The sequence below is a fragment of the Corvus kubaryi genome, unplaced genomic scaffold (assembly GCF_017639235.1).
Source record: "Corvus kubaryi isolate FWS band 111438036 unplaced genomic scaffold, C.kubaryi_AGA036_p1.0 37385, whole genome shotgun sequence".
NCBI lineage: Eukaryota > Metazoa > Chordata > Aves > Passeriformes > Corvidae > Corvus > Corvus kubaryi.
The window spans coordinates 25755848-25776141 of NW_024581127.1; the positions used below are offsets into that span (position 1 = coordinate 25755848).

Here is a 20294-nt window from a genome sequence, read left to right on the forward strand (position 1 = left end):
TATGTTTTATATAAATTACAGTTTGATGAGTGGTTTACTCACAGCTGGAGCGGGCGGCCAACACGTGCGCTCTGCACACAGAGATGGACCTTACAAGCAGCATTAATGTGTGTGCAAGTCCTGGTACTGGCTATGCACCTGAGTAATCAAAATCTAGTAAAAAGTTTATTGCAGTGAATGCCACAGTCACACAAAACCAGCTTCAGCTTCCAAATTAATTTATGGTTTATCTTTTCAAAAACCTGCTCTGTAAGTGACCAATTGCCTACTGACTCAAGGACAGAGCCATGAGCCAGGTAGGCAGAAGATCAGTGGAGGTAGTTTCTTTTTCAGTGCTATCAACCCACAGATGTGGTGGCAAAAAGAGCATCTGACAGAGAACATGCTGAATGCACTGTCCCTCTCCACACTTCACTTACAAGCAGGTCCCTGGAAAAAATCCCTGACATCCTACAGCAGCTGTAATTTCCCAAACAGAAATACTGAGGCCCAACTAGCAAACTTTTCACCAAACCATAAGTATGTTGGGTGGGTGACCTGGGCTCCATTCACTGCCCTACAGTTATGCAAGTCAAACTGCTGTGCCTTGGGCTCTCAGTTTATAAAATGAGGCCATGAATTATCTGCTTCTCTGACACACTATAATAATTCATCCATTAAGGGAAACAATGCCTGGGAACAGTTTAAAGTAATACTTTGAAACTGGAGACGAGAGGTGTATTCACCAGAATTCCCACTCAGAGAAAGTGGCTTAACAAAATGCTCCTGTTGAATTTGATTAGAAAGTGGGTGATAACATCGGCCTTATTTCTCGTAAGTAAAAGGCAACTCTGCAAGGCAAAATGTGCCTTTACTCTCACCTTCCCTGCTTTTCCCTTTCCTGCCTAAGCCTGTAAAAGACCACAAACTTTCTTCATGTGAGATAATTAAACAGAAGTCTGTGGACCATGACACTACAATGAGTCCACTATAAAGGCATAAATGATTTCTTTCGATGCTTGCTTGTCATTCAGCATCATAGAGAGACAACAGGGAGAGACTGTAGGAAAGAGACTCAATTGTTTTATGGGAGTCATTATGTTTGTATTTAGTGATGATCATATATCAAGGAAATGATTATTTGATGAAATGTGCAGCTGTACAACTGCATGGCCCTATATACTCAAAACAACTCACTACAATCAACCTCTTATCTTCCTTTTCTCAGTTCACTGTTGAGCAACCCCAGCAGGCTCAGAAGATGCTGCCTTTCAGGAAGTGCCTTTAAGGTTCCAACTTATTAACAAGCTCGTATTTTATCTTCAAGGACATAGTTCAAATGTGCAAGCCACTTTCCTCTTTCTCAAAAGGGAGAGAATGATGAAAAATGAGTGTAATATTTTTGTAATTTCAAAGTTATCAGAAGAGGCTTCAAGCAGGAGCAGAATGGAGGCTGGATTATTAAATGCAGTTCTGAACATGGAGGCTATGACAAACGACTAACAGTAGGACATTTTAAGTTAATGGCCATTACTCAACCCTTATCCAAATTCATGCTGCTAGAAGAGCAAGCAGTTTCCATCACTGATTACCTGGGGCACGGACCTTGGTCTTGCCAAACTTTTTATGTGGATGTCTCCATGAAACTCAAGGATGATGGGATCAGTTCCAGGGTGTTACAGCAGACAGAGAAAAAAGGACAGATTTGCTTAGAAGTGACTAGCACAGCTATTACTACTGGGACAGAAACCTAAAAGTGGAGCTATGGCAGCTCTCTATGTTCAGGGTGTCAACAGTCTCCAGGTAAAGCTTGTAAGTTGGAAAAACACATCAAAAACTGCAGACAACAGACAAATGTTTTTCAGCATCCACCAGGCAGGAAAAGAGAACAGGACACCCTTACTCCTACAGCTGCTGTGAGCCTTTCTGAGCAGCACTTGGTAAAGTCTCTGAAAGCTGCTGCTCAAAACCAGAGAAAAAAATTCCTGAGGTTTTTTTTTTTTTTAGATTTAATTTAGACATCTTTCAGTGAAGACTGGATCAACAAATGCAGATTCAAGGCCAAACTCACCTATGAATTTTGGATTAACCAAATTTAATAAAACAGCTCTGGCAGGCCATTGTCATATACCTCACCTCTGCAGTTGTCATCATTGCAAAGGAACAGATTGCTTGTAATGTTTGATCAGGTGTCCTTTTGGGCAAATTACTTAGAAAACACATTCACAGAGGCCTGCTATGAAGTTTTCTGTCACATTTGCCAGAGCCCTCCACAGTCCAGCTGAGAGGAAAATGCAGTGGGTGGTTTATTTTCTCATTTGCAGAAGAAACTAGCATTTGTTTCTGGATGGAACTAGCAGGATCTCAAATTGCATTTTCACTGAACTTAGATGATGAAGGAGTTGAGGAGAAGAGTGGCAGTGGCAGCTAGTTAAAGCAGCAAAGAAGCCAAAGGAAGAGGAGACCTTAGACACCCCTAGCCCACAGCCTGCCCTGGCAACCACCAGCTTTCAGAAGTCCTTGCAACAGATTATGACCATGTTCCAGTCAGTTTGTTAAAGAATATGCAAGAAAGCTCTTGTGACTTCTTCTGATCTTGCTTATTCCTTCAGTGAGCAGCATTTTTGCTTACTTTAGCTGTTCTTCTAGTTTAGCACTGGGCAAAATCCTCACCCCATGGGAGTCAACACGAGCATTGCCATTAAAGCAACAGGGTCAGAAATTAACCCGTGCACACAGAGGTCTCTACACAGCCCATGCAATGTATAAATTCAGTCATGAACCAGTCCTGCTATGATCTCTGGACAGTTTGGGTTTAGTCAGCCTTCAGTGCATGAATGCAAAGTTCACCTGTGGCCCTCTGATTTGAAAGAGGATGTCACACACAGGCGGATAAAAGCGTTTTAATGTTTAAGTTATCACAGGATGCAGTGGTTCATTCTGAGAAGCTAAGTCTGTCATTAATTCATGAACTTGTAAAGAGACACAAAATGCATCACTGAACCACAATCCTGTCAGAGAGCAGCCAAAGTCCAGGCAGAAGTCTTTCCCAGGAACAAAATCCTTTAGTCTGAGGTGTTTGTGTCAGGAGTGCAAGCTGGCTTGCTCCCTCCTCCTCTTCCTTTCACAAACGGTGTTGCCAGCACAGACAGAATTTTGCTTCTGGTGATTTCCTGCAAGAATTAATATCCATCTCTCCTCACAGGTGCCTGTTGTTCATTTTTATGAACCTAGAATTCTGCATCAAGTTTTTAATGCCACAAAACCAAAGCATGATTAGAAACAGATTCGTTGAAAAGAGCAAATGCCACAATAGCGTTCTCCATTATTTATGTTGTATTCTATAGAATACAAAAAGTTTCAGTACTGAAAACACACAGGGTCTGCTAAATATCTGTACTCACAGTCAAGCTGTCCACTAACATTGCCCATACCTTCTCCCCATTTCTTTTCAGATTTATAGCAAAATGTAGTTCCAGAAACAGTCTGTGCATAGCTCAGTAAACCTAACAGTCTTAAGCTGAGCAGATCCAACTGCTTTGCTCCAACTGCTACACCCATCAATGGCTCAAGGAAAGCAGGTGACAAGAGTCACCAAGCTCATGCTCTCAGTAAAAGCTGGAACATGCTAATAAAATGAACGCTGTAAGGAAAACAGAATTCCTGAAGCTGAAGAACACCAGGCCAAGCCTGTGTGCTAATCTGGAGTAACCACTCACCTGTGCAGAATCCCAGAGCCAAGCTGCCAGCCAACACATATGTAAAGGCCAGCTCCACCAGCCAGGGACAGTTGCTGCACTGAGGACCACACTCCATTGCATGCTCCAGAGGGTGGAAAGATGGAGATCTGGTTCAGGCCTATTTAGATAGCCAGACTCATTGATCTCCATACCTCCATGAATCTGGCTCTAAATGAACACTTAACGTCAGCCCGACGTGTGAAGAGGCAGTAACTCAAGATACTTACGTTCTTCTGAAGTACTGCTCTTTATTTTGCCTGGGCCCAGCAATGAACTGCAATGTAATCTGATTAGATTACAGCAATATTCAATGAGGAGAAGGGATAATACACTTACAGCAAATGGCTTGGAACACCAACTGCAATTCCACTGCACGCTTGGCAAAACATACTTATTTTGAATTGACAACTTCCACAGAGGCTCTAAAAAGCCTACAAGGTCTTTCTCCTCTTTATGTTTAGATACTGGCCTTATGAACACCTCTGGCCCGAAAAGTCAAAAGCCCCTCAACTCAGGTCTCCCAATCACCTCGGCTGCTGATCCCAATCCAGCAAGGATTTCAGCTACCACTAAATGGCTGCTGCCTCCGAAGCACAAAATCAAGCACCGCCAGGACAAGCAGGTGCAAAAATCAGAAGAAAAGTTTATTTTTAAATCCAAGTCAGCAGATCTAACTGAAACCTCACAGCAAGCAGATCTGCAAAATAAGGCAGTGCTATTTTTACAGGCTGTCACTTCTTCCAGCAGAGCACACTTCCTCAGTGAACCAAGGCAAAGATCATGAAGGGACAAAGGGAAGTAAAACCATTCAAACCACCTTAAGAAATTACCAGTTCAAGAAATTTTGGATAATGTCTGTTATTTTTCAGTTAGTTATACAGAGATACATCATCATCAACCCACCAAAAGGCTCCATGCACACCTAAACATTGAATGCAACATCTCAGGCCCTGGGCGCAAGGGAAAGCTCTGTCCCCACCCCGGGGATTCAGGGACATGGTTTCTTCTCCTGGGGCAATCTCATGCCTTTGCTCAGGGTTAACAATCTCTAACTGCAACTCATCCATATGGGGGGATGCTGGTGGTGCTTCAAAAGGCAGTACATCCTCTTTTTGGTACTTTCTCAAGGCAGCTGCTCTGTGTGCTCCAAATGCCACTTAAAAATTGTCTCAAGTATGTATTGAAATACCCATTACTCAACTGCATCCCCACTGATTTATTTACTCTGACTCCAGACTCATTTCAACATGGCTTGGTAGAAGAGATTAGAAACACACTGACTTTGCAGACTTCTCCTCTAAACCCCTAGAGAGTCTCTAGAGAGGAGACTCTGTGGCAGCCACATGGAGAACCTGCACACCTCTTTAATAAAGCAGCAGACGGCAAAAGTGTAACAGGAATCCAGGCCAGTAGTATTTAGTTATCCAGATTGCCTCAAAGCTCATATTACCTGGTATGAAGACAGTTGCGCTGTTTATCAGGTCAGCTCTCAAACAGTTAACCAGTTTTGTCCTCACTGATAGGCTGCCTTTTTTTTTTTAAATTTGGCTGCATCCCACTCATTTTCAACTTCAGCTTCCTCAGCCTTACTAAAATATAATGAATTTTCAGAAAGGCAAACGAGAATGTGACTGCATAGGTTTGACACCAGCTGGCTGTTTGCGCCTGCATGTACAAAGGAATTTGATACACAACAGTGAACCCTGCTTAAAAAAAAGATACACTCCACCTGTTACAGAAAGTGAAATGAGGACAGCCATCTCCAAGCAGAGGAACTGGAGGTCTTTGTGCTTTTGGCCTGAAACTCAATAAACACACGCTCTTAAAAACACAGCAAACTCTGAACTTTTGAATTTAGAAAAGGTACAGACGCTTTCTCCTTGTAAGCAGCAAGTGAAGTTCACAGAAGGCTGCATGCAGATCAGGTGAGACATCTTACAAGCACAGGGCTGGGCTCACTAGATCTTTGGCTGCTTTGAATGCACAGATTCACATGCTCTGCAGGCAAACTCCTGTTTATCCCATGAACCCTTCCAAACAATCCACACTATCAGGCTGCATTTAAAGTGTGCCTGCTTAAACCATGAAGAGTGCAGGAGAAAAGCTTCAATTCTCTGAGTCACAGAAAGAAAAAGGCACATCTTGCAGAAAAGATCAAATGAAGCTGTCTTGGTGTATAGCATTACAAGCACAGCGTACGGCATGACACTCAGCAACGCTGACAGGCATGCAAACACCAAGGATGTGCTTATCTCTTTCTGTGAGGACAGAATAACTGCATTTCTTCTTGCAAACAAGCTCTGTTGAACTGTATGCATCTAATCTGGGTGGACTTGCCTGCTGTGACCCACACACACGCAGTTCACACCAGGTTTGTAAGACCTGGACAGGAAGGCCAAGCTTTGAAGTATCACTCCACCACCCTGAGTAGTGAGAACAACTGCAAGAAGCCAGGATTTGAATCAAGGAGAAAGACTAGAAATCAAAAGGCAGAAAGAAAGCAATGATTAATTAAGAACAGGGCTTTGCAAATCCTGAAATTTAAACCTTGAAAGAGGAGCAGAAGCTATCCTTCTCCATCGCTTTATCCATTCTCTCACTGCAGTACAGAACACCTTTAGAACCTCCTCTCACTGACCAGCCCTCGGGTAGAGGAGCAGCACACCTTACACTCCACACAGGACAAATCTTCAGAGCACTGTTACTATTCTAGCCAAGTCCTGCTCATTTTATAATCCTTGATCAGCAAACCAGCTGGGGCTGGGCAGCTTTAAACAAGGCTACAATCCATATACAGAGTGCTGCTAAGGCTTTTGTAGCACTAACATGCAAAACTATGTTAATACCCTTCCTAGGGGATGCCTCTCTTTCCACAGGAGGGAAGTCTCTGCTCCCCTCCAAACACTGATGTAACACATTTGGTTATTAGTCCTTCCTTTCAGTATCTTACTCAGCATAAACCAGAAAGACAAGACTGGAAGTGACCACAGGAGGCTGTTTGGTCTGCTCACTGCCCACTAAGGCAGGGCCAACTTTCATGAGGGTCCTGGGGGTCTGTCCAGTCCAGCTTTGAGTGTCTCTGGGGGTGGAGATTCCTTGGCTTCTCTTCCAGTTGCTGATTAGTGCCACTGTGAAAATTGTTTTCCTTACCTAAAATCCAGAGTCCACTGTCCCAGCAGTGCAAACATACAGTTTTCCAAGCACCGCTGGCACTGCTTTGTCAACATAACACAGCAAATATATGTGGAAAGTGTTTGTTTTATGCAAGTAAAAGCTTTGATATCAAAGGAATTTGAACATGCACCATATGTACAAAAACCAGCATTCTCCCAACCCAATCTATGAAAAAAGAAGTCTGTGGCATTTTGAAAATTACACAAAACCAATTACAGTTTACCTACATAAAGCAGCCAGACCAATTGCTAACTTGTTTCATTTCTTCAGGTTTCTCAAAGAAATAATGAACAGTGCTTTACAATTAAGTTGATTTTAGCAAAGAAACATTCATCTGGTCATTTGACATCTCTGGTATTGCAGGAAATCCATCTAAACCTCACAGCTCCTCACATGCTCTGATGCTCCCTTGTTCTTCTAACAGACCTCATCAACCTGCACCTACAGAACAGCTGGCTGTGACCTACTGCTATTAATTTGGCCATTAAAGACAAGAGTAGGTGCCAAATTAGAATGGAGGACTTCTGACCTAGGCTTTAGGCATTGTAATACACAGGACTAGCATATAAATTACAAGTTTAGAGAAAGTGCTCAGAAAGGGTCACCTCCTATTTAGAATTTATTAACTATGTTAGCCCAGAGACTACCTTGATTTAGCACCATGTAACCAATATTCCAATATTTCACAGTGATATTGTTACATGAAAGGTTTCCCCTTCCTTGCATCCTGCTCAGCCATGTGAAGCAGGATCAATTCAACCAGCTATTCCCCCAAAGACAGTCAGCCTGAGGATAGGTCACTCAGAAATTACACACTCAAACGTGCACATAGTCACACAGAGTCTGAGGAAACCCACATTTATATTACTGTGCTGGACATGCCGAGAAAAGTCTTGGATCACACAACTCTTGCCATGTGGTCTCAAATGCAGTTTGTAACACAGAGAGCCAACAGAGATGACGACATTTTATTTTGCTAACTGAAGTGAGAACTCCCAGGTTTTGGAAGCTTTAAGTCTTGGGCTCTAGTCCCAAATTACCAAGTGTAAGCTTGACTCAAATCCACCTGCTGCTTGCCAGTTCTGTCCTAAACTGAAAGGCTGAAATCTTGCAAGACAATGAAAAATACAGGCTGCAGAATAAGGATGCAGCTACTCTGAAAAGGTGTGCAGGAAAGAGGGAGTTACTGAATTGCCCACCCTCCCCTCATGGGCAGCAATGCCTTAAGGCACTGATTCATGAGCAGTGTTTTTCAAGACAATGGTGTGCACCCTACCACAAGTCCACAGGCCATGCAAAGCCCAGGCTGCAACACAACTGTGTCGAAATCATTGCAACCAAACGCCGTAGAGAGTAAAGCAATTTCATCGTGTGCCCAGCAACCTCCATGTGAGCTGCTCAACAACACTCCTGTGCCTGTATTCAGCATCTGCATTGAGAAGTAATTTATGGTTTTAGTTAAGGAGAGCTTCTCAAACAGGGCAAAGGTGCCTCAAATTGTTTTCCCCAGAGTGAAGTGCATCAGCAGACAGTTCTTGAGGAGCAGCTAACACCCGGGTGTCTAAGAACACAATGCTGTTCTGGTTTCTCAACAGTCTTCTGGGCATTGCAGGGTCAACACAGGCCAAAACTTTTGCGGATTTAAAATTGCAGTTAAAAAGAAAAGCACACACACTTTTCACATCATTTATAGACTAGACACAACTTGTTCCAGAAAGAATCAGTCTGTTTCTCCTGCTTGTACAAATACTCACCAGCTTAACCATGCTGGACAGCCAAACACTTGTACTAGTAACTAGTTTTGTTACCACAACATGCCAAAGTGAAAAGAAACCTTAATAATGTGACAGAAGCAAGATTTAAAATATATATATTTTTAATGTGCTTGTTTTTCATGTGGTCAACTTCTGCAGTTATGCTCTGGTAAGCATGTCGTATCATCAGTCTTAACAGACTTCCAATGCAACAGCAGTTTCTGATTTATTCGTCTCCATCCCACATGCTCTTCAGAGTCCATTTCTATTTCAAGCATCAGTACCCAATGCCTGCAACATCTGCAGGTTGCCAAGCCAGTTTAGCTATGGAAAAATGGTTACAAACTACTTGTCAACAGAAGAAAATACACTCTGCACGGCAAACTGGCTAGCTTGGGCTTTTTCCATCTATCTATAAATAGGGCAATGCCAACTGCTAATTAAAACAGACAGGTTCAAATGGTGCAATGCTGTAATCACAGTATGACATGTGTAAGACTCTAAATATATATTAAAAAATGAGGCTAAAAAGCCCTCCAACCCAAATGCTGTAAATGGTAAGCACTCACAGCTTTTTACACTGCATTAAGGAGAAAAGCGAGCTGCTGATAGAGGCTTCCCTGCACAGAAGACACAAGATACACACCAAGAAGCACAGAAAACACAGACCATGAGATCTGTTGTTACATGGTACTAAAGCCACGCTCTCCTCAGTCTCCCGACGAGCCCTTGGGCTGCCTGAGTATTACTCGTGACGTAAGCTGACAGCAACTGCAATGCAGCACTCACACGGGCCACGAGCATCTCTGAATTCCTCTTCTGCAGCAGCAGCACTGCCACTCATCCTGAGTGAACTCAAGGGCATGCCTTCCACAGAAATAACTGCCACAGTTAATCTGTCCAGCTGCAATTCATTTCAGATACAACCACTTGCAATAGGCATTAGCCTAGATTTTTTGAACAGTTTGTTTAAAGTAGGTAAAATAAATGATTCAATTAAAAAGACAGACCCCAAAGAACTGGTTTTTGAAACTGGAATAAGGACAGTGTAACTGGGTCTTGATGTAAGGAGTGTTTCTCTACTTAAGAAAAAATTCTGTCCAAAGAAAGTAGTTAATCTCATTAATCTGCCATTCCCAACAGAATCAAAGGCCATGAAAGGCATCACTTGCAGGTCAGATAATAATAAAACAAGAAAAAGGTACCTCAGTTGTCAACCCAAGATAAACCACCAATACTCACAGGGCATGCAGTATTTTCCTCTATGGAAGATATGGCAAAACCCTACAGCAGCAGAGGTGGGAAGCACTAAAAAATTCTCTGGCAGACTCCTGAACCATAAACATTAGTAAGAACAGAATCACACTGAAGGAGGTCTGGTTTATCTATTAACAAAGCTTTATACCAGGTCTGCTAAAATGCAGGTGAGCTAAGGGCAGATCTAGGCATGAAGCAATTAAAATACGTATTGAGTTCCAAAGAGAGACATGGCTGGTTATCTATGAAAACAAAAGCAAACCTAATAACTATTTTTAAAGCACTTAAGAATGTGACTTAAGAGAAAACAGGTATAAATCAGCATCAGCAATTACCCATCCAATGACTGCCCGTTACTACAGGCAGCACTTGCAAGTCAAATCAGCAGTCACAATGGGCAGGAAGAGGGAGAGGATACCCACGGACACTTTTTTCTAGCTGTAACCAAATGTGTGAAGACTCCATTTTAAACCTAAAGTGCATGCAGAACATGGTATGATATGGTTTCCTTTGAAGTTTGACTGCCTTTTACAAAAGGAAAAAAAAAAAACAACATCAAAAGAAATCAGTTTGCAAAAAAAGGGTGAAGAAACTTTTCAGCAGAAGCTATTTTCCAAGAAGGCACCACCTTCCTTCAGCATGATCCATGTCTGGAGTCACCTCCACAGAGTAACATGGACAGATGCCCCTCAGCCAAATGTAGCTGTTGACTATTAAAAATGCATCTTTCCTTCAAGGTGCTGTTAACAGAGTTGCACTGGACACATTTCAAACAACTTTAATGCTCCCAGGCTTTGTCAGTGTGAAACACTGACCTATTTCTGAATTGGGGGTACCTCAAATGCTTGAGGCAGAGGTAAGCACCTACCTCAGTCATCTCTCTGCCAAGGCACACCTCAAGAAAAAATATCCTGACAAGCAGGCAAAGACCGAAAGCACAATCTGCTTATTTAAAAATACATCCACCATCAATTTATCCTGCCATCTGTTAGTGAGGTCAAAGGTCAACCCAAAATCTGCACAAGCCAGCAGCCCTCAAAAGTGAGGGGCCCTTTTCCCTGCAGCCAGCAGCACACATATTTCATGGGCTCAAGACCTCAGACAGCTCTTTGGCTAAAGTGACATGGTACATTTCAAGCAAGGCTGGCCAGGGACAGCCTCAGGCACAAATGAGGATCTCTGGATGTACAGCAGCATGCTGTTATCCACCCTATTCCTTTGGAAGTTTTGGGCCCTTCCGTCTCTTCGTTACTTGCATCAATGTCTCCCAACAGCAGTTCTGCAACCCTGGAAAAGGCCACTAGGGCATCCAAGGATCCCTCCTAAAAATAAGAACCACTGTAGATGTGGACATGCACTAGAAAGATGGGCATAAAGACAGAAATCAACACAGAGTATCTCCCAACACCTCACCAGATGTCAGACTAAGGTCCATCTTCCCTCAGTTCACAAGACTGCTTCATATTGTTGTTGGCCACCAAGGCACCACAGAATCTTAGGTCGGAGAAGACCTCCAAGATCAAGTCCACCCTTAGACAAAACACCAAATTGGCAACAAAACCATAGCACTAAGTGCCATGTGCAGTTGTTTCTTGAACATTTCCAGGGATGGTAACTCCAGTGGGCAGCCTGTATCTATGTTTAACCATCCTGATTCTTCCTGATGTCCAACCTGAACCTCCCCTGGCACAATCTGAGGTCATTTCCTCTTGTCCTTTCACTTGTTTGCTGGGAGAAGAAACCAGGAAGAAACCAAGCCCCCACCTGGTTACAGCCACCTTTCAGTGAGCTCTCCTTTTAGAGAGCTATAAAGTCCCCCCAAGCCTCCTTTTCTCCAGGCTAAACACCACCTGCTCCCTCAGCCACTCCTCTTAGGACTTGTGCTCCAGTCCCTTCCCCAGCTCCGCTACCCTTCTCCGGACATGTTCCAGCACCTCAGTGTCTTTCTTGTAGTGAGGAGCCCAAAACTGGATACAGAACTCCAGGTGGGGCCTCACCAGTGCTAAGTACAAGGGGATGATCACTGCCCTGGTCCATAATCCCTAGGTCCATTTCTGATGGGCAGCTTTCCAGCCACTCTTTTTCAAGCCTGTAGTGTTGCAAGGGGTTGTTGTGACCAAAACACAGGACCCAGCTCTTCACCTTGTTGAACCTCATACCACTGGCCTCGGCCCATTGATTCAGCTTGTCCAGATCATTCTACAAGAACAAAAACTTGGCAGCTGATAGGAAACACGTTTTTCTGACACCATGCTCTCCAGCCCAGTCCAAAAGTAAGGCAACGGTCAAGCTTAAAACATGCCAGTGGTCTATCAATTTAGTACAGCCAACAGTTCTGAAAGGAAAAACTTCCAGGCTTAAGTCACACACAATCTTTAATGCAGCCTCTCAAACAGAGTAATTTACAGCAGGATACGCTTCCTGCTATAAAACATCCATATGCAGAAAATATTACAAACTTCCTTCAAAATCTATATTTAAATTGGAGTGCTAATATCGCTGGTGATAAAATAGCTGATATCGCTGGTGATATCCACTGCACCCACTGACTTTTGAAGTGACCTAGAGGTTTAGATTCTTCAGCATGGTTTGCTGTTATTTTATCTGCAAGATTTCCTCTACCACCATCTCAATGCTTCTCCAGGAGAGCCACCAAGGCAGACACCACCTGTCCTGGTGATTCACAGCAGTGAACTGGAAGCGATCTAAGGAGCATGAATCACTTAGAAGAGCTAGACCGGCATTTTGATAGAAAAGTGTACCACCTTCATCAACCTGAAAGGCTCTTTTACAGCAGAGAGTATTGGAAGATCCACTAGGCAAAGAGCCAAGTCCTCTCTCTACAGAACCTTCCTGACAATTGCTTCAATGACTGCTGCAACTGGGGACAACTGCAGGGAGAGTTAATGACAGTTCTGTCCAAGAGACACAGTTCCTCTGCTCACCCACACAGACAAGTTAATGCCAGAAATAAACAGTCTGTTCTTTTCTCAGCCAACTAGAGAGGTCTACAGCCTCTTTAGGGAGAACCAAGAAAACTGTCTCCTTTAAGATGCTCTTGGTCCAATGAACAATAAAGCACTATTAATTTGAAAACACTGAACTTGCCTGGCTGTGGGAATAGAGACCTGAGCTCCAGTTTCACTCCTGGAATTCCCCATGATGAAGAAGAATGAACCCCATAATATCTATGATTTAAAATTTAGGGTAATTTCATTCTCCACAGAGCACCAATGCCATACTGGTGATGCTTTGGGAAATTTGTGGAGAGAAAATGTAATGTGTTCCAGCATGGCCTCTCTCATAAATGAATGCATAGAGGTTGTCAGCATGAGCCTGAAAGATAAGAATGCCAAGTCTCATCTTCAGAACACAGATCTCCAGAGTATCTGCTTGATTTCCCGTAGTAAATCCAGGCATTACGGGGTTGGGGGAGCAAAGAGGGAAAGCAACACTAATACAGCTTCTAAGGCTATGACCTTTAAATGTTTAACTAGCAATCTATTCTTTGCAGTCAAGACAAAGCAGCAGGTGATTAGCTTCACTATGAGTCACTATGCTCCTGTAGCACCATAATTCAATGAGACACTTTAACAGCCTTGAATTTTGTTTGGGATCTGCTTATTAGAGCTGTAGTCCCCTAGCTACAATTTTGTTTTGTCTCACAAGCTAAACAGGGTCAGTCCAGCTCAGTGCTGGATTGAAGAAGATGTCTTGTAGAAAATCCCAGATGCTCCAAGAAATGGGCCTGTTTCCGGAGGAGGCACTGTGAATCTGGGAGAAGGTCTTGAGCTTGTGCCTGGATACAAGCTGCAAACTTTCAGCAAGCAACAACTAAGAGCCTGACCTCTTTTCTTCACTGATCTCAGGATGCACCGTACTTCACTTGCTCAGGCTATCCAATATCCTCCAGATACATCGGACACACCATTCTTCCTTTTCTACTGTAGCTGCTGCAAGTAAATATACTCCTAAGGAGCTCTCTCACATCTCCAGAAATGACTTCAGTGTGGCCGTGTAGGAACACCTACCCACCCTCACCTTCTGCCTGATCCTTTCCTCAGCTGCTGTTATGGTATCAGGAAATTGCTGGAGAAGCTGAATGAAAGTTTCCCATAGAATATGTAACACAGAACTTCACTGTCTTTCAATCACACCTGGATTTTAGAAATTAAACAGGAAAGGATCTGCAAGCTCAAACTGCCTTCTTGACAGACAAAGCTTTTTCCACTTCTCCAGAGTAGTTTCTTTTTCCCCACCAGCTTGATAAGCAATTCTGAAAACAAAAAACATACATCCCTCCTCCCCACAGCTGAGTCAGCAGTGGCAACAGCAAACTCCCAAAGCATGCATGTACCCTGCTGGCCTCTGGGCCCTAGAATTGTTTCACTTTCCCTCAGCACCTGAGTTCACCACGCCCAAGCACAGCAGAGTGTGCTCGAGTTGCACTCATGCTTGCAGGACCAGCCCCTATTTCTGCTCATAGTCCAGAGGGTTACCAAAACACAAATATAAATTAATGGGAAGGGTAAATGTTTCTTTCATCAACCTATGGTCGAACATGATTACCAAGAATTGAACTACACACAGTAGCTCCTGTTCCAAGCCTGTGCCACTGGGCACACAGGTTAAGCTTTTACTTAAAAACTACCTTTGGTCACCTGTTACTGACCATAAGGCTTAGGAATCTCTTCTGGCTACAAACTAATAGTAAGTGCTTAACCTTACAAAACATCTGCTCATGGGTCTTGATCCAGAAATCCTGGGTTCAAACCTCACTGCTGTGGTCTGTTCATTTGGGTTGTACAGTTGTAACAATTAAAAAAAAAACAAATTACAAGCTTTCACAGAGATCAATGAAATATTTTTGTTCCACAGCACATAGTTCAATCAAAGCCTGTTACTAAATATTCCTCCACTTCTTAAACCAAGTGTTCTGCATTATGGAAAGGTTTATTTTTACCTCATACCTACCCTGGTTGTATTTCTAAGGCCATACTGAATATGGTATGTTTTTTAAATCCAGGATTAGACTCACCAAGACTCTTACCAGCATATCACTCAGGGGTTTTGCACAGAAAATATCTGTACCATAAGCTCCAGCACGTATGAACATAGCTTCATTAACATAAACATTTTCATCCCAGGAAAACTGCATTTTCATCAGGCATTGCACTGCTATTCACAGAGGTGTCAAAGCAGGGTTACTGCTTAAAGGGCATAATATTACTGTGACACAGGGAAGCCCTAATGAGACTTTTGCAACACACTATTGCAAAAGAGCTCCAGAACCAGTTACAGCAGGAAGATTTATGTCTAAGACATCTATACCTACAGGAATGGGAGATGTTTAATTTTACAGGGGTAAAAAACTAACACTATGTCCCTCTAACAGAAAGTGAATCAAGAGAAAAGAAATTCATCTTACATAGCAAGAAAATAAGCTGGCAAAAAAAAAAAGCAGGTGAAGAGTGAAGTCATGTATCAACCTCATGACTAGAAAGCAAGAAAGATGCAATCTGTTTGGCTTATACTTAAATCCAAAATCTCGTATTTCTTTCTAAGAAGGCCTTGAACCGTGTCTCTGATGTGCCCTTATAATCTTGTACTTTGGTTCACACAGTAACTGTAAAGGTGCAGTATGTAGGCACCACGATCTTTGCTTTCAACTATTCTAAGATCACTTTCAGTGCTTCAACCCCTCAGCACTCCTCCAAGAAAAATCTGATGAGTCACCACAAGCAACCAAAATGCCCAAATACCTGCAACCTGTACAGAGCTGTGAAGCTCTTGTACCTATGAGATTTCATCTCCCCAACAGACCCTGGCCAATTCTGAGATGGTATAAATGCCTTCGAAACTTGAACTGGTGACTTAGAGAGCTTTCTGCTGAAACAAGGCATGCCATAAGCATCACAAGTGGAGGTTTAAGGGGGAGAATGCCTGGATAAAGCATATGCTTGGCAGCTAGGCTATGGAGGCCCTAAACCTTTCCATTTTAAAAGCAGTGCAATCTCTACACCACATCCCATGTCCCAGGAGCATGGGAGCAGATATATCCCTGGCCTGGCAGTCTGGGCTCTGCACACTATAACTTGAGCAGCTCCTGTCACTGGTGGGTAAAACATAAAAAACACCATCAGCCTGAGAACAGGCATGGGTTGTGCTCATGTATGCCCAGCACAGGGAAGATGGTCCTTCCCTTCAAGGAGCACAAGTGACTGACATTTGGTCAATTAGTTCTCTATGAACATGCAGCCAGGGACCTGGTAACAAAAACATTATTTTTTTTCTTCTTGATTTGGTAGAAAAGACATTGAAACGTTTTAATCTGCAACACAGACTGATAAAACCAGCTGCCCAACAGACAGGCTTTATTCTCCTTGGAGGGCTGGAGAGCAACTTTACTGCCTGCTGGGTAAGTCATGTTTACAGCAGATCTTCTGAGCTGCTCAGCCTTCTGGATGAATTTAAAAATCAGACCAGAGGGTAGATTTGCAGAGCAGTAATTAGCACAGGAGATGGTGGAGAAGCGATTGAGAAGAGTAATTTAGTCTGTGTCAACATGGAGGGCTTGTCCAAACTTCTGGGTGGCTCATGGAAGGAAGGCAGAGAAGGGGGATCTGCACTCCACAACTGCTTCCCACAGATCACCTTGAGAAGCCTTAATCAGCCTTGCAACATTTCCTCCTTCCCATTTCAGGGCTTTTAATTTTTTTTTTTAATATTAAAAAAAAAAAAAGAAAAAAAAAAAGAAAAAAATAAAAAGAAAAAAAAAAAGGCAGGCCATGGGTATCCCTGACAGACAGCACCACCATGTTGCCACAGTGACTGTAACAGTACACGGTCAGTTGGCAGGCAGAGGATTTCCTCACCACTGTATTTCTGCTAATGAGTCAGCAAGTGCCTTAACGTAAACACGCCACCAGCTTGACCAGGCTTGTTACTGTGCAACTGCACCCCAGAGCAGAGCAGATGGAAGAGCTCCTGCTGTACCAGCTGGATTTAACCCCACTACCCTCTAAACCACTTCCACAAAAAGCCAGCTTAATAGGGAACTTCAGTCACCATTTTCACAGAACTCAGCATCACTGTTTCCATCTCAGATGCACTGCATCAGCATCAAAACAAAACAGTCATCAGAAGTTAAAAAGACAATTATGAGCTCAAAACCAAAACTCAGGTCAGAGGAGGACCAGGAATCACCAGGCAGTGCACCTCCTTCTGGGTTCTCCTGATACAAAACTGAGCCATGGCAGCAAAACTGATACATTGCCTCTCATGCACAAAGAGAGTAGAGAACACATCAAACAAGCTTCTACAGGAAGGGTTGGTTTATTTGTGCCTCTCTCCATTCTCAGGAACTACCAACCTTTTTTTCAAGCCAGTAAGAACCTGTCACTGACATTTCAGCAACAGACAAAAAGCAGTACCAGTAGTGTCAATCCCAACACATACTCCTCCAGTTACTCCTAATACATTCGTTCTCCTGGAATTAAATTTGTGAACATGGGTCCCAGAGTACACACAATCACTGCAAACTCAAAAGCACAGAAACTAACAAAAACATTAATTTACCTTATGTAAATGGTTTAAGTACTCATATCCCTTAGACTTCAATATGTAAAACAACACAAGCAGATTCATACAAGAGTTAAATACGGAGTCATGGACAGATCAAGTAGGAGGTGGGCAGGTCTTCTTGCCAAGGGGTATTTATTGACTTTCTTAAAATGGCAAATGGGCATTACCTCGGGAAGTAAAAAAGTGGTTCAAGAAGAGAAATAACACCACAAGTAAAATGAGATCAAATCCAGCCCTTTCCAACTTTCAACCCGACTCTGCCCTCTCTCTCATTTTCCAAGGCATTTCCCATCTCTATCTGTGCCTGGTCGAGAGAAGCAAGTCTGACACAGCAGACAGTCTGCTCCTGTTTCATAAAGGAACAGCAATTCCTGAAAAAAAAAGCAGGGCTAAGAATAAATCCCAGTGGTCAGAGTAAGTACATGAACTAAGTACAAGGCACTCATAAGAAGATTTATTAGGTCTCACGCTGTAACAGCACCATGAATCTTAGTGGTGCCCTATTTGCTATCCGTGTATGCCTTTAAATCAATGATAGAAGTTCACTTGGCACAGAACACATATCGTGAAGAGTTTCACCTGCAATGGTTTACTTCTAGCCCTTCCCAATTCATTTGTGTTAAGCCAAAAACTGGTGGCAAAAGATGGAGGAGTCCCACAGTGTCTACAAGCTGGTGAGCACATAGGGTTGCCAAGCAATTTGGCAGGATGGGACTGCTGTACTACAACCAGTAAGCTCAGAATGCACATTAGACATGTGAGTCAGTCAGTGATCATAGAACACTAACAGCAGGTAATTTTACCTCCAAGGACGGACTCCTTTTTATCTGGAACCTGTGATCTGAACCCTGAAAAATCAAGGTATTATGGAAATGGATGCTGGTGTTGCTGTTAGAGCCAGCCTGCAAATGTGGCTGGACAAGGTGCCTTGGAGGGAAACATGGGCTGTTCCAGGCAGTCCTGTTTGCAGGTGGGCCAAAAGGGCCATCAAAGAAGCCCACAGAGATGATGCCATGAAGGGCAGGACTGTTACCACTGATGGTTACTGACCAACAGAAACAACATGGAGCAAAAGGGGCAGTGAAAGAGGGGAAGGAAGAGCCTCCAGAGTACAAAGCCACCAATGGCAGGTCTCTTTTTCCTCCTGTTCTCCACATGAAATCACTACACATCTGCCATCAGAACCAGACTCCTCTACATGGCAGGATCACCACCTCTTCTCTTGAGACTACGGAAGATTTTCGCATCTTACATCACAAAGCACATACGAGCCCTCTGGTGCTCAGTACATTCAGCACAGGGGACAGTGACCTTCTATGGAGGTCCCATAACCACTGCCCCACATCCTTTTGTACAACCTGGTTTTCAAGACTAAATCCAGGCAGTAGCACAAGCTTGCTTGCTGTGGTCCACAAACCTCTGTATTGCTCATTTGAACCAACACCACCAGATCATTTGGCCTAAAATGATATCAACACCTTCAGTTCACAAGCAGACATTTCCATCTAACACTAACTTTGGTGGTGGCTTCTCTCCTGGGAGCATGTTTCCAGTGCAAAAAGCATAGTAAACAAATTTATTTGCAAAAGCCTTTGGAGAGCTTTGAAGGTAAAGAAATATTCAGTCACAACCAGCGTGCTCCCAGTTAAAGTACAGCTAAATGGCCCTGCAGCCACACATCATCTCTTAAATCACTAATTTCCTGATACATCGTTAATGTGAATACAACAAAAGAAAATACATGAAGTCATAAAAATCCTGCCCTTTTAAACACACCCAGTATTTGCTGGTCCTGCATCCCAACTGCAGAAACTTGCCTGGGATTACTGGGGAAACAAATGGATGGAAATGTTAGTTCCAAGGTCTACGTATTTTTTCCAGGATGAAAAGGGTCCCTCCAGGGCTGGTTCAGACACAAACTACAGGAGATGAGGAACGTCCTGGCTAATGCCCAGGGGTCTGTTCACATTCACTCCATGCTCCTTAGTACGTTTGCCTACAGTATCTCTTATTTCACAATAGGTTCTTCTGTTTGTACAAACCTCACTCAACCTTCGTTTGCTAAGGACAAACAAAACTTAACGGAACCCCTCAGTGTTCCCAACAAGCTACAGCACAGCTCTTCCTTTATTTCTCTTGTTGTACAAGAGACTTAAGGTGACCAGCTCACATGAGCTGTCTGGGAAAACAGTGATCTGCTCTGGCATGCAGTGCAGGCTGCAGGTCTTGGAGGGACCATTTCTGCTAGAAATCTCACAATCAACAGCGAGAGGCCTCATGGTGAGAGGCTGGAAGGTGGCAATGGGATTTTGCAGCAGCTCTGAGCCCTCACCACCAACAGTGGCTCTGCTGTGCATTGAGGATTATTGATTATCCTCTCCTAATCCCATGCTTGAATGCTCAGGGCAAAAGAAAAAAAAAATTGTATTATATACAGATAGATAGCTATTTAAAATCATTAACAGAGATTTATATCTCTGAGCTAGTCTTCTGTTCTCTGGGGAAACCAGACAGCTGCATAGTAAGAGACTGAATGTTACAATAAAATGAAAAAATGGGCTTCAGTAAATCATTAGGCTAAAGCTTATAATATTTTTCTGTAATGTCATGTCCTCACAATCTACAAAAGCAAATGCGTAACTTTTTGTTTTTCTTTTATCAACTGTTAAACTTTCATGTTACTACAGAAGATTGAAGCTTTTTTTTTTTTAAAGCCCTGAACATCAGGGACTGCAGTTTCTTGTCATGGAAGTGATGGATACTTGAATGCCAATACATATTTTGCAAAAGGAACTGGAGATAAAAT

The 20294-nt window shown here is 43.0% G+C and overlaps 1 protein-coding gene across 21 annotated transcripts in view; it reads right to left on the minus strand.

Moving 5' to 3' along the window:
- The window catches only part of MTSS1 (MTSS I-BAR domain containing 1), a 126465-nt gene that overhangs the window by 37512 nt on the left and 68659 nt on the right, over window positions 1-20294 (minus strand). The window contains exon 1 of one of the 21 annotated variants that reach the window (XM_042036573.1): window positions 9890-9911. The exons of the other annotated variants lie outside the window; for them this stretch is intronic. Within the exon in view, the coding sequence (XP_041892507.1) occupies window positions 9890-9896 (7 nt within the window). The 5' untranslated portion in view covers window positions 9897-9911. Of the gene's footprint in view, window positions 1-9889; window positions 9912-20294 lie in introns of those variants that run through there. 21 annotated transcript variants of the gene reach the window in all.